This window comes from Chelonoidis abingdonii, chromosome 1 (genome assembly GCF_003597395.2).
Source record: "Chelonoidis abingdonii isolate Lonesome George chromosome 1, CheloAbing_2.0, whole genome shotgun sequence".
NCBI classification, from domain to species: domain Eukaryota; kingdom Metazoa; phylum Chordata; order Testudines; family Testudinidae; genus Chelonoidis; species Chelonoidis abingdonii.
The window spans coordinates 252,143,872-252,159,126 of NC_133769.1; the positions used below are offsets into that span (position 1 = coordinate 252,143,872).

General features: G+C 43.5%; 1 protein-coding gene across 3 annotated transcripts in view; it reads left to right on the forward strand.

Moving 5' to 3' along the window:
• NPAS2 (neuronal PAS domain protein 2) overlaps positions 1 to 15,255 on the forward strand; it is a 157,566-nt gene that overhangs the window by 57,708 nt on the left and 84,603 nt on the right. For 2 of the 3 annotated variants that reach the window (XM_032793926.2, XM_032793927.2), the window contains exon 2: positions 12,099 to 12,152. The exons of the other annotated variant lie outside the window; for it this stretch is intronic. In XM_032793926.2, coding sequence (XP_032649817.1) covers positions 12,099 to 12,152 — 54 coding nt within the window. The remainder of the gene's footprint in view (positions 1 to 12,098; positions 12,153 to 15,255) is intronic. 3 annotated transcript variants of the gene reach the window in all.

Below are 15,255 nucleotides of genomic sequence, written 5' to 3' on the forward strand. Positions count from 1 at the left end.
GCCTGCTAAACCCAGCGTTGTGAGTTCAGTCTTTGAGGCAGCCATTTGGGGTCCAAAAATAATTGAGGTTTAGTCCTGTTTTGAGCAGGGGGTTGGACTAGCTGACCTCCTGAGGGCCCTTCCAACCCTGATATTCTATTACAGAACCAGTGCACATATATTGGTGTGTATGCACTGGCTCAGTGTTTGATGATCACAATGAAATGGTTGCAAAATAAAGATTTTGGGGGATTTCAGAATTGTGAATATCTTATAATTGAGACTATTTTCAAGGCAAGCTTTTTTAGGCTTTAATTACTACGCTGTTTCTTCAAATTTCTGTCAACTAATCTAATCACCAGTCACAGGGGTATCTATGCATGTTGTCTAAGCCCCAGTCCTGCAAAGATTTACACACATGCTTATCTTAACCCTATAGGACTCGTTAGAGTGCGTGAAGTTAAGCATATTCGTAAGGCTTTGTATGATCAGGGCCCTAGATACTGCAGTTTCTAGTACTTCGTAAATACCTAAGAGACAGGTAGATGGGTACATAAAGTTATCAAAAAATATACATCGTTGCAATTGAGGACCTTTCTCGGGAGAACTTGTTTTCTATTATCATGAAGAGATATTATCATATATATTTTAATCATTTTCTAAAAATGACATAACGAACACACAATGTTTAGACCCAGTCTGTAGTAAGATGTTTGTCTTGCATTCCTTTCTTAGATGACAAGTATAAAACAGGAGAGGCAAGTCAGTGTGGGGATGTGCTATATTCCCTGCAAGATAGTAAAAACTTAGTAAAATAGGCCCCAGGAGTTTATCTAATGTGTGAACATAGCCAGTGTAATTGACTTGCTTAGAGTGTTTCTGATAATAACGAGATTTGAATATCCAGAATTGAGGTACAAATCAGTATACCTTATTGTCAGACAGCAGGGCTCTAGTATGTTGTGTGAGTAAATGTTAGTGCAGTTGGGTTTTTTAAACCTGTGGTCCCCAAACTGTGTGGTGCACCCCTCTAGGGAGGCACAGAGGAATGTCCAGGGGGCGCAGTGGGGCCCAAGCCAGCCCCCACAGGGGGCAAGGAGGGAGCGCCACCCAGCCCTGCTTTGTCCCCAATAATTATTTATTTTTTGTTATAGAAAAGAAAAAGTGTTTCCCCAATGTGACCTCAGTCTTTTTGGGACATTTTTGTATTCAGAAATCTTCAGTCTAGTTCACCAAGTGTGGGGCTGTGCCCCATAAAGCCCTGATTTCCAGTCCCAATGATGTCACTGTTTTACTGCACTAGCTTGGCTAAGTCAATTAGGAGCAATTTTTTAAAACACTTGGAAGAGCTCTTGGGGACATGTGCTAGTGTAGTAAGTATTTATAATCTGAGACATTCTGTCTGGGTAGGGCAAATGTAGACACAGTACCTTAATGAGAGGTGTTGACAGAGCCATCCTTTGCAACTGCACTGACTTCTGCTTGAAGAGGTGCAGCATATACCCTCTGCCTTTGTTGATGGATGCTAACTGACATATCTGGTTGACTACTCATCATTGGAACTGTGAAGTATTTCCAGATATACTGGACCCTCTGCCTCCCCTGCATTCAGGAATGTTAATGGTAACAATCTACCTAGTTCTTGCATAGTCGTGCAAGTAGGGTGCAGTATCTGTGAAAAATGAGCCAGAATATAGTTTTCAACTGCTCCGTGCCTCAGTTTCCTTTTCTGAAACGTGGATGATAATACTAATTTACTGCAGAGGATATCATGTGAGTGTGCTCCTTTGAAATTGTCTGGTTGTATAAATGCTAAGTATTATTATTTTACCCAACTGGACATGTTTTCCCCCACAAAGTGTGCAGTGAGCTAAGTTATTATTACGTGTCCTGTGACAAGCCCAGGTTCATCATCACTGTAGTCAGCTCAGAATGAGAGGTGACTGTGAACAGACAATTACAATCACATTGTCAGTTCATCACAGAGAACAATGTTACTGAACTGACCTACTTTTCCTGTATGCCTACGGAACACTAATCCTGTTTAGCATTGCTGGAAGGGGACAGGCGCACCAAGGAGCATTCTGAGTTGTACAGATGGCAGCCTTCACTGATGAGTGTTACTTTAATTTGTTACATCTTCTGTTTTCTATAGTTAGGAGTGATCTGGGCAAAATTTTATTCACATGATATATTTGACCCATTCACCAAAGGTTGAATAATATTAATAATTAATAAAAGTAAAAATTAAACATATATCTAGTGACCTTCCATCAGAGACCCCAAAGGACTGGATAAACTACAAACTATGAATATAACTCTTCTCATTTCTTCTTCTTCTTGTTGTCCTTCTCAGTGCGAGGGCAATGTGCCTCAGGTGGCATGTGACTAGGATTCATCATCAAATTTGGTCCGCTGGGTTGGATCATTAGCTTCCCTGGCTTGTACTGATGAGGAGTGTGACATGAACGGTTATCTGTTCCCTCCCCCTAACTTGTCTCACTTATACCGGTGTATCTCTGTTGAGTTCAATGGGGTCTGGACTTGCTCACAACTGTGAGTGCCAACCCCAGGGCAGATCATCAACAAGCAGAACAGAGACCCCAAACTGGTGGTATGTTCTGTAATTAGATTTCACCAATTCAGTAACAAGTGTGAACTTCTGAAGCAATACAACTGTCTTACCATGGAATCAAACAGTCCGACTGGGCATTCCAGTCTGTCTTGCCACCCACACAAGCTGGACCATGTGATAGATGGTCCTTTACACCAAAAATCACAAAAAATATTCAGGTAACTCCTGGTCCCAAAGGACCAGTCACTGACCCCGTCATTTATACTCAGATCTCAAACCAAAGACAAAGTTGCAGCCAATCCGGTAATAAACTAACTAAAGATTTAGCTAAGAAAATAAATGCGTTATTTACAAGGTTGAAACAGGAAAAACACATAAATGAGTTACAGTCTAAGGTTTAAAAAGGTAATACACCTCTACCCTATTATAACGCCATCCGATATAACATGAATTCGGATATAGTGCGATAAAGCAGCGCTCTGGGGGGCGGGGCATTCCAGCAGATCAAATCAAGTTTGATGTAACATGGTTTCACCTATAACGCGGTAAGATTTTTTGGCTCCTGAGGACAGCGTTATATCGGGGTAGAGGTGGATAAGCTTCTATAATAACCAATTCTATATGTTCTTTAGGGCTGACCCGTGCCAAGCAGTATGGGGTTATCTTGCTTATGTTTAGGAATCTCTGTCCCTCAGAGTCCAGACAGCATAGAGACCAAATTTCTCCTTGTCAGGGATTTTTTATATCCTTCACCCCAGAGAGAGTTAGAAATGCAGTCAACAAGATTTCTGTTCTTTGATGCTATGCAATGCTTCATTTGCATTCAGTGGGCCATCTTGTGTGCAGAATGAGCAGTTCTACCTTAATTAATGCTCCTTTTCCTGTTTGGTGAGTTACACAATTACAGAGGGTTACAATGCACACACTCAATATAACTTCATACCATGGGATACAGATATTATAAGTAGGATTAAAACATGCAGTATCCTACAAGGATTCCATAAAGTCTAAACACTAAACACATTCTTAAAACCCTGATATCTGTTTTAACTATACTAACCCACTGGTTTCCAGCTATGCATTTGTCAGCGGTCAGTGAGGCCATGGTCCTTGGCATGAGCTGGTTCCTGAGCTGCCAGCATCTCAAGGGTTACACCTGATTTACCTCGTGACAGGAGATTTATGCTGTGTATACAGGGCTGCCCGGGGGGGGGGGGCAAGTGGGGCAATTTGCCCCGGGCTCCGCAGGGGCCCCCAAGAGAACGACCGAGGCTCCCACCTCCGCCCCTCTCCTGGAGCCTCAGCAAACAAGCAGCGTTCCCGCATGGCGCTGCAGCATCCAGCCGGCGGGCCTCCTGAGCTCCGCCCCACTCAGAGCCGCTTAGTCAGGGGGCGGGGCTGCGAGCTCCGGGCTGAGCAGAAGGAGCTCAGGAGGCCGGCAGGAGGCGCGCTGCAGCTGTTCAGGGGCGTGCTGAGCTCTGGGTGAGCCGGGGGCAGGGAGTCGTGGGGCCAGTCAGGGAGGGGGCAGAGGTTGGGGGGGTGGTCAGGGGACAGGGAACGGGGGGGTTGGATTGTAGGCGTTCGGGGCGTTTGTCAGGACTCAGTGGGGGGATGGATAGGGATCAGGGCAGTCAGGGGACAGGGAGCAGGGGTGGGGTCCGGAGGTGGTGGTTGGGTGGGGTTTCTGGTGGACAGTGAGGGGACAAGGAGCAGGATGGGTCGGGGATTCTGAGGAGGCCAGTCCGGGGGGCAGGAAGTGGGTGGGGGTCAGATGGGGGCAGGGCCAGGCTGTTTGGCAGGCACAGCCTTCCCTGCCCTAAAGCTCATTCAGCAGTTTGAGGCTTGCAGAAGAGCCAAGCTGTTAGGTTTTCTGTTAGGGCTCCCATCCCTTTCACTTCTCAAATGCCAAATTATAGTCAATATTTCATTTCAGTGCTAAAGGGAGATTCATGTCAGGGGAGGGTAGCTTCATTTAAAATTAGCCACTGGAGGAAGAATCACATGAGAAGAGCAATATCCTTCCCAACCTACCAAGGGAGACCCCCCTGTCCCCTGCATTCCCTGAGGCTTCAGAGGGGTTAATTCAATGGTTCACAAACTTTTGTCCTGGTGACCCCTTTCACACAGCAAACATCTGAGTGCGACCCCCCTCCCTTATAAATTGAAAACACTTTTTTATATATTTAACCCTATTATAAATGCTGGAGGCAAAGCGGGGTTTGAGGTGGAGGCTGACAGCTCGCGACCCCAGTAATATACCTGCGTGGACCCCCCTTAGGGTCCCCAACCTCCAGTTTGAGAACCCTGTGTTAATTTAAATTTTTAGCAACGATGTGTCGCATCCTGCATGTGGTATTTTGCAGCATTTCAGTTTTCACACATAGCTCATCCCAGATTCTGAAACAGCTTAAATGCTCAGTTCGTGGAATATTGTGCATAAGCTATGCTAAGGACAAACCCACAGTAACCGTCTCAGTTTTTGAGGGACCCATGGGCCAGTCTCTAGGAAGAGATAAATGCATGGAGGTAAGTCATTAATGGCTATTAGCCAGGAGGGTAAGGATTGTGTCCTGCCTCTGTTTGTCAGGGGTAATGATGATGGCAGAGAGAGATCTTGATCATTACCTGTTAGTTCATCCCTCTGGGGCACTTGGCATTGGCCATTGTCAGTAGACAGATACTGGGCTGGATGGACCTTGGTTTGAGCCAATATAGCTGTTCTTATGTCTAACCTACGAAGCCAAAGTTATGGATTGAGTCAAGGAAACCACAGTGTTATCAGAAACCTGGAAAGTCTCTGACTGGATGGGCTCAGCGATTTGGTCACAAGCTGAGCTGGTTCAAAAGTTTTGGATTTTTTTTAAGCCGAATTTTTTTATTGTTTCTTTAACATCAAACACAGCAAAGCACAATATTTGGCCACTCAGTTCTGAAACCTCAACCATGTTCAAGTTTTGGCAGATGAATTTCAGCTTTTTAAAAACGCCTAGTTTTCAATCCAAAAAAAGTTTTGATGGAAAATATTTGTCCAACCCTTTCAATGAGCTTTAGTGCCTTTTAGCGCTAGCTGATGCTGAGAACCAGTGATACCTTGTAAAAAAGTTTTCTCAAAACTGGGTTTGTGCTGAGTGTGGAAGGTTTATTTTTCCCAGGTCTGCCTGTGGAGGGGAGCAAGCGGGGCAATTTGCCCTGGGCCCCACAGGGGCCCCCACGAGAATATAGTATTGCAATTTTTTTATGGAAGGGGCCCCAGAAATTGCTTTGCCCCAGGCCCCCTGGATCCTCTGGGAGGCCCTGTGTGTATATATAGGGCTCAGTTCACTCATCACTGAAATACAACCATCTTCAGGATGGAATGGAGAAGCGGTTTAACAGTGCAAAGCTATACCGTACAACAGCTTCTACAGATAAAAATGATTCTTTTTTCCAACTAACCATTTTAAGTAGGCAGAATGTAAGGAATATAGCCAAAATACATTATGTGCCTTTTCTTCTTTTATTATAATCCCATAATCTTCAGATGTATTACCTACAAATATCTCCTCATCCCAAAGCCAGGCCAATGGAACGATAATATATGTCATACTCCATAATTTTAATACCTGTATTTGTTTTTTTTAGATATTTTTCTGTTGCTTTAACTCTGAAAACATTTGCAGAGCCATTATAAACCGAAGCCTGAAACTCGGTGAAATATCAAATTTAGAATTATTATCACTCCATTTGAATAACTAACCACAAAGGTACATTTAAAGAAATATGTAAGTCTTTTTTGAAAAATTTGATGAATATCTTCTATGTTTTTGTAATCTTATTCTGGTTCTGGTTTTAAATGTAATCTTTTTTATGTAAGGATCATTCATAAATATTGAAAATGTAAATATTGTTAAACTGCAGAACGAACTATTCTCTGCCAAGAATCATTAGCCTTCATCAAGTCTAGAAAGTACAGTTTTCTTTTTACTGTGTTTTGTCCTGTTTGAAAACCCAAAACATTCTCCTTCCTAGAAAAACAAAATTCAGCAAGCCATTATTGAAAGGAGGATGATTAAGTTAGACATGCTTGAGCAAAAATAGCTCTAAAGCAGCACACTTACCATTCCTGTGGATTTTACCTTTGCACTTAAATACAGTAATTCCCATAGCAATTGCTGCATTACATGACACCTGGTAACTTTGTTAGTGATGCTATTCTGCCACAAAAAATCACAGGGCCTTCTCAAAATAAAATGCACATTAGAATGAAAAGGGATTTTCTTATATTTGTTAGTTGCTTTCCAGCAATTGTGCTATAGACAACTATGTTTTCAGTTCTTTAATTCAATTTGTAATTTTTCATTAATTTTTCTTTTCCCTTTTGTGTGCTATTTTTAGCAGTACACTTTAGCATGTTTTTTAATAGTCCAGAAGGTTATATTTGGCCAAGATGTAGCAATAGGTTGAATTCCTCATTCAAATTTGATTTGCGCTCAAATCTGGTCATTTATTCTGATTTATTTGTATTCAGACAAATCCAGTCTAATAGTCTATCTGTTGCTTTGATTTTTCTATAGCATCCAGCATGGCAGGACTATCTAAGTGCCCCATCCCCCCCCAAAAAATAAGTTAAAATCAAGTGCTTGACATAGTCACTGCCATCTTGCGGCTCTGTCATCTCTCCTCCTACTCCTCACTTGTTAACCTTGCTCTGGTAAAACAGCAGGACTTTGAAGTGAAGTTTAATAAGTTTTACTTTGCTTTGGCGCAGTCTCACAACTCAGAAGAAAAGAGGAGAGCTGCTAGCTCAGGGCTTGGCTACACTGGCACTTTACAGCGCTGCAATTTTCGCGCTCAGGGGTGTGAAAAAACACCCCCCTGAGCGCTGCAAGATGCAGCGCTGTAAATTGTCAGTGTAATCAGGGCGGCAGCGCTGGGAGCGGGGCTCCCAGCGCTGCACGCTACACCCATAAGGGATGTGGTTTACAAGCAGCGCTGGGAGAGCTCTCTCCCAGCGCTGCGGCTCTGACTACACTCACACTTCAAAGCGCTGCTGCTGCAGCGCTCCCGCAGCGCTGCCGACGCAGCGCTTTGAAATTTCTAATGTAGCCATACCACAGAGTCAGAATGAAGCTCTCTGGTAAGATTCACTTTGAAGTCCTACTGTGGAGCAGCCAGTGAGACAGGGAACATGCAGATTAGATCAGGGGTTCTCAACCTTTTCCTCTCTGAGCCCCAGGCTACAACATGCTACAAAAACTCCACAGTCCGTCTGTGCCACAACTGTGTTTCTTCAGATAAAAGCCAGGGCCAGCAATAGTGGGTAGCAATCAGGGCAATTGCCCAGGGTCCCCCACCACAGGGGGCCCCACAAAGCTTAGTTGCTCAGGCCATTATCTTTGAAAACTCATAGCAATCGGGGAAGGTCCCAGATGACTAGAAAAAGGCTAATGCAGTGCCCATCTTTGAAAAAGGAAAGAAGGAGGCTCCCGGGAATTACAGGCCAGTCAGCCTCACTTCAGCCCTGGAAAAATCATGGAGCAGGTCCTCAAGGAATCAATTCTGAAGCACTTTGAGGAGAAGAAAGTGATCAAGAACAGTCAGCATGGATTTACCAAGAGCAAGTCATGCCTGACTAACCTAATTGCCTTCTATGAGGAGATAACTGGCTCTGTGGATGAGGGGAAAGCAATGGACATGTTATTCCTTGACTTTAGCAAGGCTTTTGACATGGTCTCCCACAGTATTCTTGCCAGCAAGTTAAAGAAGTATGGGCTGGATGAATGAATTATAAGGTGGATAGAAAGCTGGCTAGATCGTTGGGCTCAACGAGTAGTGATCAATGGCTCCATGTCTAGTTGGCAGCCGGTATCAAGCGGAATGCTCCAAAGGTCAGTCGTGGGGCCGATTTTGTTCAATATCTTCATTTATGATCTGGAGGATGGCGTGGATTGCACCCTCAGCAAGTTTGCAGATGACACTAAACCGGGAGGAGCAGTAGATGCGCTGGAGGGTAGGGATAGGATACAGAGGGACCTAGATAAATTAGAAGATTGGGCCAAAAGAAATCTGATGAGATTCAACAAGGACAAGTGCAGAGTTCTGCACTTAGGATGGAAGAATCCCATGTACTGCTACAGACTAGGGACCGAATGGCTAGACAGCAGTTCTGCAGAAAAGGACCTAGGGGTACAGTGGATGAGAAGCTGGATATGAGTCGACAATGTGCCCCTGTTACCAAGAAGGCTAACAGCATTTTGGGCTATATAAGAAGGAGCATTGCCAGCAGATTGGCATTGGTGAGGCCAAAAAAATATTCTTGAAAGACTGAACAGTGCTCGCACATTAAGAACTTGCAACCCTATGAATAATAGGCCCACCTGCTGACTTCTGCCATAAGAGTGCTTAGCAATGACAATCATGTTTGTGCCTTTACTCTTATGGCAGGAGTCAGCAGGTGGATAGTAAGCAAAAGATAAGTCTTCTCTGCTGATTCAAGCTGCTTACTATCAGGAGTCTCTCACCGAAGTGAGTCTCAAATCAGTCAGCATTTGAAATTGATAGTCCACAATGAGAACATACCAAAGAGAAAGAAAGAAACCCTCACCTATAGTGGTTTTATCCTCAAACCGTTGAACAGTAGCTTTTAACCTCCTGCTGCATTTGTATTGTTACAAAAAATTAACAGGATGATTTGCACATATCTCATATTCCTTAGCTAACAATTGTCTCATGAGCTAATGGAGGACGACTATCTACTAGCTACTGACAAAATTATCCATAATTCTTCCCATTGATCAGTTTTCATTTTTGTTTTTAAACAAATATTCTTGAGACAATAAAATTCCTGAGCAAAATCATATGTTGAAATCGTATGCGGCCTAAGTAATGCATATTCATTAACTTGGCCCTCCTTTTTTAACTTTTTATTGTATCATGCTTCCTAAATTTTGTGGAATCATTTAATGGAAGGAATAGTGACACGGGATGCCCATTTTCAAATCACAGAGTAGGAAGTCTAAAGTTTGAAACATTGTGCTGTTGATCCTGAAAATCCTTGTGTGGGGTGCAGCAGATGCATAAGGCTTTTGTGCTCTGATACAAGTGGGAGTACACAGGGTAATGATAAACACAAGGCTTTATTCTCCTCACTGCTTAGTATTATGTTTCAAGCCTCTCTTCTTCAAAAGAGCGCTCGGCAAAAGAGGGGCAGGCAGTGGACAAAGAATGAATGTATCAGACTATGTACACATTACCGCTTACGTCGGTATAAGTTATGTCGCTCAGGGCATAGGTGCTGACTCCATGGGTGCTCCGGGGCTGGAGCACCCATGGGGAAAAATTGGTGGGTGCTCAGCACCCACCAGCAGCTCCCCACCCCCCTGCCCAGCTCACTTCTGCCCCTGAGTGCGCTGCGTGCCCACTTTTTCCCCCTAGCTCCCAGCGCTTGTGCTGTGAAACAGCTGTTTCACATGGCTGGGAGGGAGGGGGGAGAAGGGGGAATGCGGCTCGTTCAGGGAAGAGGCGGGACCAGGGCGGGGATTTGTGGAAGGAGTCCAATAGGGGCAGGGAGCAGGCGGAGTTGGGGCAGGGACTTTGGGGAAGGGATTGGAATGGGGGTGGGGCAGGGGCGGGGAAAGGGTGGAGTTGTGGCAGAGGATGCGAGCAGCCACCAGCACCAGGGAAAGTTGGCGCATATGACTCAGGGGTGTGAATAAGCCACTCCCTGTGCAACATAAGTTACACCGACCTAAGCACTGGTGTGGACAGCGCTATGTTGCTGGGAGAGTTTCTCCTGCCAACATAGCTACTGCCACTTGCAGGGGCTGGAGTAATTAAGTCAACTTAGAATGTCTGCACTAGCAGTGCTACAGCAGGGCAGCTGCATCGGTGCAGTTGCACCACTGTAAGCTCTGTAGTGTAGCCATAGCTTGAGGAGACACAACTTCATCCTCAGCTGTGCTGAGTTTACATGGCTTTTTACCTGTCTTCCCTACATGATTTACCTATTTTACCTACTCTTCTTATGAGCTATGACTGACCCTTGTATGTATCTATTGCAGGCTCAAAATGGCTCATTCTTATAGTAGTAATGGACATACACCTTAGGGCAAATCAAGAATTTAGTCAGTATCTGACCATTCTGTTCCAAAAAGGTTAATACTGACAGGTATGGTACATGTTCAGTTTTGCACAGGGATTGCATTTTTTCTGTGTGGCAAGTCAAGTTGATCTAACATAGGATTGACCGCTGCGCCGCTTAAAAACCTATAGAACTCTAAAAAATTGAACTCTAAAAACTAAGCTCAAGTCAAATAGTAAGAAGGCAGTTCAGTCTCCAGGCCCATTCAGCCCCTGACTTCTCAGCTGAGACTTCAACAAGGGTCTCAGATGTTGTTAGTTGCAAGGCTGGTTTTTGTAACGTGCTCTAGGAACTAGACTGTGTCAATAGGACTTAGGGCTTGGCTACACTCACACTTTACAGTGCTGCAACTTTCGTGCTCAGGGGTGTGAAAAAACACCCCCCTGAGCGCTGCAAGATACAGCGCTGTAAAGCCTCAGTGTAATCAGGGCGGCAGAGCTGGGAGCACGGCTCCCAGTGCTGCACACTACACCCGTAAAGGATGTGGTTTACATGCAGCGCTGGGAGAGCTCTCTCCCAGCGCTGCCCCTCCGACCACACTCACACTTCAAAGCGCTGCCGCGGCAGCGCTTTGAAATTCCAAGTGTAGCCATACCCTTAAGCACATGCTTCAGAGCTTTGTGGAATTGGGCCCCTAGTGCATCCTCATATTACCTTTGCCTTTGGGATTCCTCCCGAGCTCTTATAGGAACTTTAAGCTTCCCCCAGCTGGAGGAACCACCCAAGAGAGCAGTAGTGGAAACAAAACCTGCTTTTCCCCAGGGTGAATCCTCTTTGGGACAGGAGGCCTTGAGTCTGCAGAGAGGTTCCATATTTGCCTCCTTGCATCTCCTGAAGTTCATCTAGCCCAATGGCTTTCAACCCATGGTCCATGGCCCACCCCCAGGGCAGTCCACATACTATGTTTAAGGGGTTCATGAAAGGTTGTCATTACCATAGAGCAGTGGTTTTCAGCTGTGGTCCGCAGACCCCTGGAGCTCTGCAGACTATATCAGAGATTTACAAAGGGATCCGCACCTCCATTCGAAATATTTCTGGGGCCTGCAAATGAAAAAAGGTTGAAAACCACGGATCTAGCCTAGTAACTTGGAGAAGTTATCCACAGCAGACAGATTAGACTGTAAAGTTTTCAGAGGAGGGACTGCCTTTTTGGTATGTGTTTTTATTTTGCCTACCATAATGGGGCCTTAATCTCTGATTGGAGCCCTTGGATGCTATTGCAGTACAAATCATTAATAATGAATCATAACATCTACAATAGATGGTTCTTAAAATTAAGGACAGAGTTTAAAACCCTGCTGACACATTTTTTGACTTGGGTACTGTCAGTCTGTTATTACAGTAAAGCAGAAGTGACTCTGAGATTAACCTGAAGGTAGAGCTAACGACATGACAATTTATAATAACTCTGCATTCTTTCAACAGAAAAAGCTATTTAGACAATCTCATGGATGAAAATGAGAAAGACAGGGCAAAGAGGTGAGCACTTTTTTTCTTTTATAACACTGTTCATTTTGTTGTGAACCTAAGATTTTGTGTTGCTGCAAAAGCTGTTTTTTCCATCCTAATTAATCAAAAGGGAGAGAGAAATAAAGCCAAATACAACTTGAAAAACTGTTGAATCACAAAGCACTATTATCAGAATAAAAGCATTTTAATAGTGCTTCCTCTGAAAAATATCAGCAAGGCAAATACAAGGGTTATTTTTTCACATTACTGCATAGGATCAATTGAGGAACCCACAGAACACTATTTCTGCCACAATATAACTGTCTAGTCCACGATGTGTATAAAATATCCATGTTATCATAGAATCTTTTATGGAAAACACTTTGTAAAATAAACACAGATTGTTCATTGAAAATAATGAGGTTTCTTATTATGTTACTCAGTTTATACATGGGTAATTATCTGATAATGATTCTGGGAAAAAACAAAACAAAAAATGATTAATACTCTCAAATCACCTTATCACCAAAAATCAATAACATGATAAACATTACTTCAGACCTAAACATAATCTCCTTTCATATGTGCTTGTATTGGATTGGGTTAAACTCCATTGAAGCTAGGCTAAATGATGGCACAGTTAAATGCCCCTTTGCTTAATAATAGTCAAAACAATAGAAGCCACCACCGAACACACAGATCCACTTGGCAAGACTGAGTCAGAAGCTATGCCATGTAGGGTGAGGGGTTTACCGGGATTGATACAGCAAATGCAGGGGTTAAAGGATTGATTAATGGAGCTGCTGTGTGTGTCTGTGTTTTTGTGGACAACGGGAGAAAACACTAGAGAGGAAGGGCAGAAAAACCAAGGGCACAATCAGAACCAGCACTGGGAATGTGGTCTTAAGAAAACATAAGCGAGAGTTTAGGGAAAGAAAAAAAAAGCTAAGGGAGACAGCTTTTGAGCTGAGTGCTGATTGGAAAAAGTGCCTGCTACTGTGAGCAAAGACACTGTCTCTTGTTGTTTCATTCCTGCTGTGTTCGAGGAAGAAGGTCTTTGTACATTCTTTGTAAATAAACAGTATTGCTTCAAAGAAACATCTGGTTCCATCACCAATTACTGCTCCTAACTGGAACAACCCACAAGACGCTGAATTTTTGGCTAATTGATTGGGTCTAAAGCGGTAACGTACTATTAACTACGGTGGTAAAGTCACAGTTAATACATACACAGGAAATTGCTACTAACACTTTGTAGGGGTTGCCTTTTCAGGTAGAAAAACATGTGTTGCAGTAAAACTCCATAATAATTGGCTGGCACCAGGAGTGTTACAGAATCTGTTTGCTAGCAATTTTTTTGGAAGTGTGATCTGTACTGCAGCCAGCAGTTTATCTGGTGTAGAAGGAGCCTTAGGTTGCGTGTATTTTTTTCCTTTGTTCTTTCTAATGAAAGTATTTCCAGTCTAGGCACAACTAGTTGGTCCAGGCTTATCTCTTTTGATTCTTTTCCTGCTTCTTCCCTCCTGCAGCTTTTTTTCACTAATATAGGTCAGAATGCTCTGCAGCCCCGCTCAGCTGTGCTCCTTTGCTTCTTTTCTAATTCATGCATGCTTGAGATACAGAAGCCCACTGTTTGACACCAGAAGCAATGTGCTGACCTAACTGCTGCAACCACTTAGGACTGCAAGGAATGTCTTCTGAGGCAAAGGGCCTATCAAAGTTTTCCCAAAGCCCCTGTGCCAACACTCTTCACAAGGGACTTAATGCACGAGAGTTGCTAAACATAGTATTATTAATGCACACTACAAAGAAGCACATTGTAAGGATGTGCCTAACCGTCTGTAAATAGTGTAGGCATCTGTGAATGGAGGATGAAGGGAATGGATGCCTCATGCCACATTACATCATGAAAAACATGTCTTTGGAGATGGTATATCGCAGCTGAAAGTTTCATACAAAATGTCAAGAATTATAACATTGTTGGATTGCGGGAGTGGGGAATGAAGCAAAGGGAAGAATAGAGGGAGGAATTCCAGATTTAACTGTCACTACCAGTTCACACACTTAAGTCCAAATTACTTTTATGATGCATGCAAGGCAACCATTCAAAAAGGGGGTTAGCAAGCAACATACACAGAGAATGGACATAGGAAAACACACATCTTAAATAGTGGTAGTTGTTACCATCTGCTGACATTTTAATGCCTCTTTTTTTTTTGGAAGGAGAATTTTTGGTGATGCCTAGGGACAAGCTTTTGTTAATATTTACTCAGAATAAAAATTCCATTCGGACAGTGTATCTTTTTCCCATCAGCATATGCTGTATTGCTTTGAAGATAACCAGGAGGTACATAACCAGGACTAATGGTGTGGATTGTGCAATCGGAATTTGCTTTCTTTAATAGTTTGATATAGGTTATGTCGATGCCCTGCTCTGCAAGAGCTTTCAACACTGCATTGATCTCTATACTGTCGAGCGCTCTATGTTGTCGAACACTGCACTACAGATATAACCTTGTATGATACTCCTGGTCACATCCCAGTTAAGAAAGATGTGGAACAAGGAGACACGGTTTCATCGAAACTCTTCACAGCCTGCCTTGAAATGGTAATGAGGCAAATGAATTGGAAGGGTGGAATCAACATCAACAGAGAACAGTTAAACCATCTCAGATTTGCGGACAATATTGAGTTGATCACCGAAAACGATATCAAACTACAGAAAATGCTGCGAGAACTCAACACAAAAAGCAGCCAATTTAGACTGAAAATTAACTGCTCCAAAATGAAATTTATGCGTTCCGGTACCTTACCAAAAGTCCAAATAACTATCAAGGGAGAACAAATAGAAGAAGTTGAGCAATATATCTAGTTGGGCCAAGGAATTAACATGCGCCACGATCAGGAAGGTGAATTCTTGCGAAGAAAGAAAGTTAGTTGGCGCACATTCGGTTCTATCAAGGATGTCTTCCATGGAAAAATCAACAAGGCAACATGCGGCAGCCTCTTCAACTCAACAGTACTGCCAGCAGTGTTGTACAGCAGCGAAACATGGGCACCAATGAAGACAGAGGAGCAGCAACTGTCTGTCACGGAGAGGGCGATGGAAAGAAGAATTCTGGGAATTTAAATG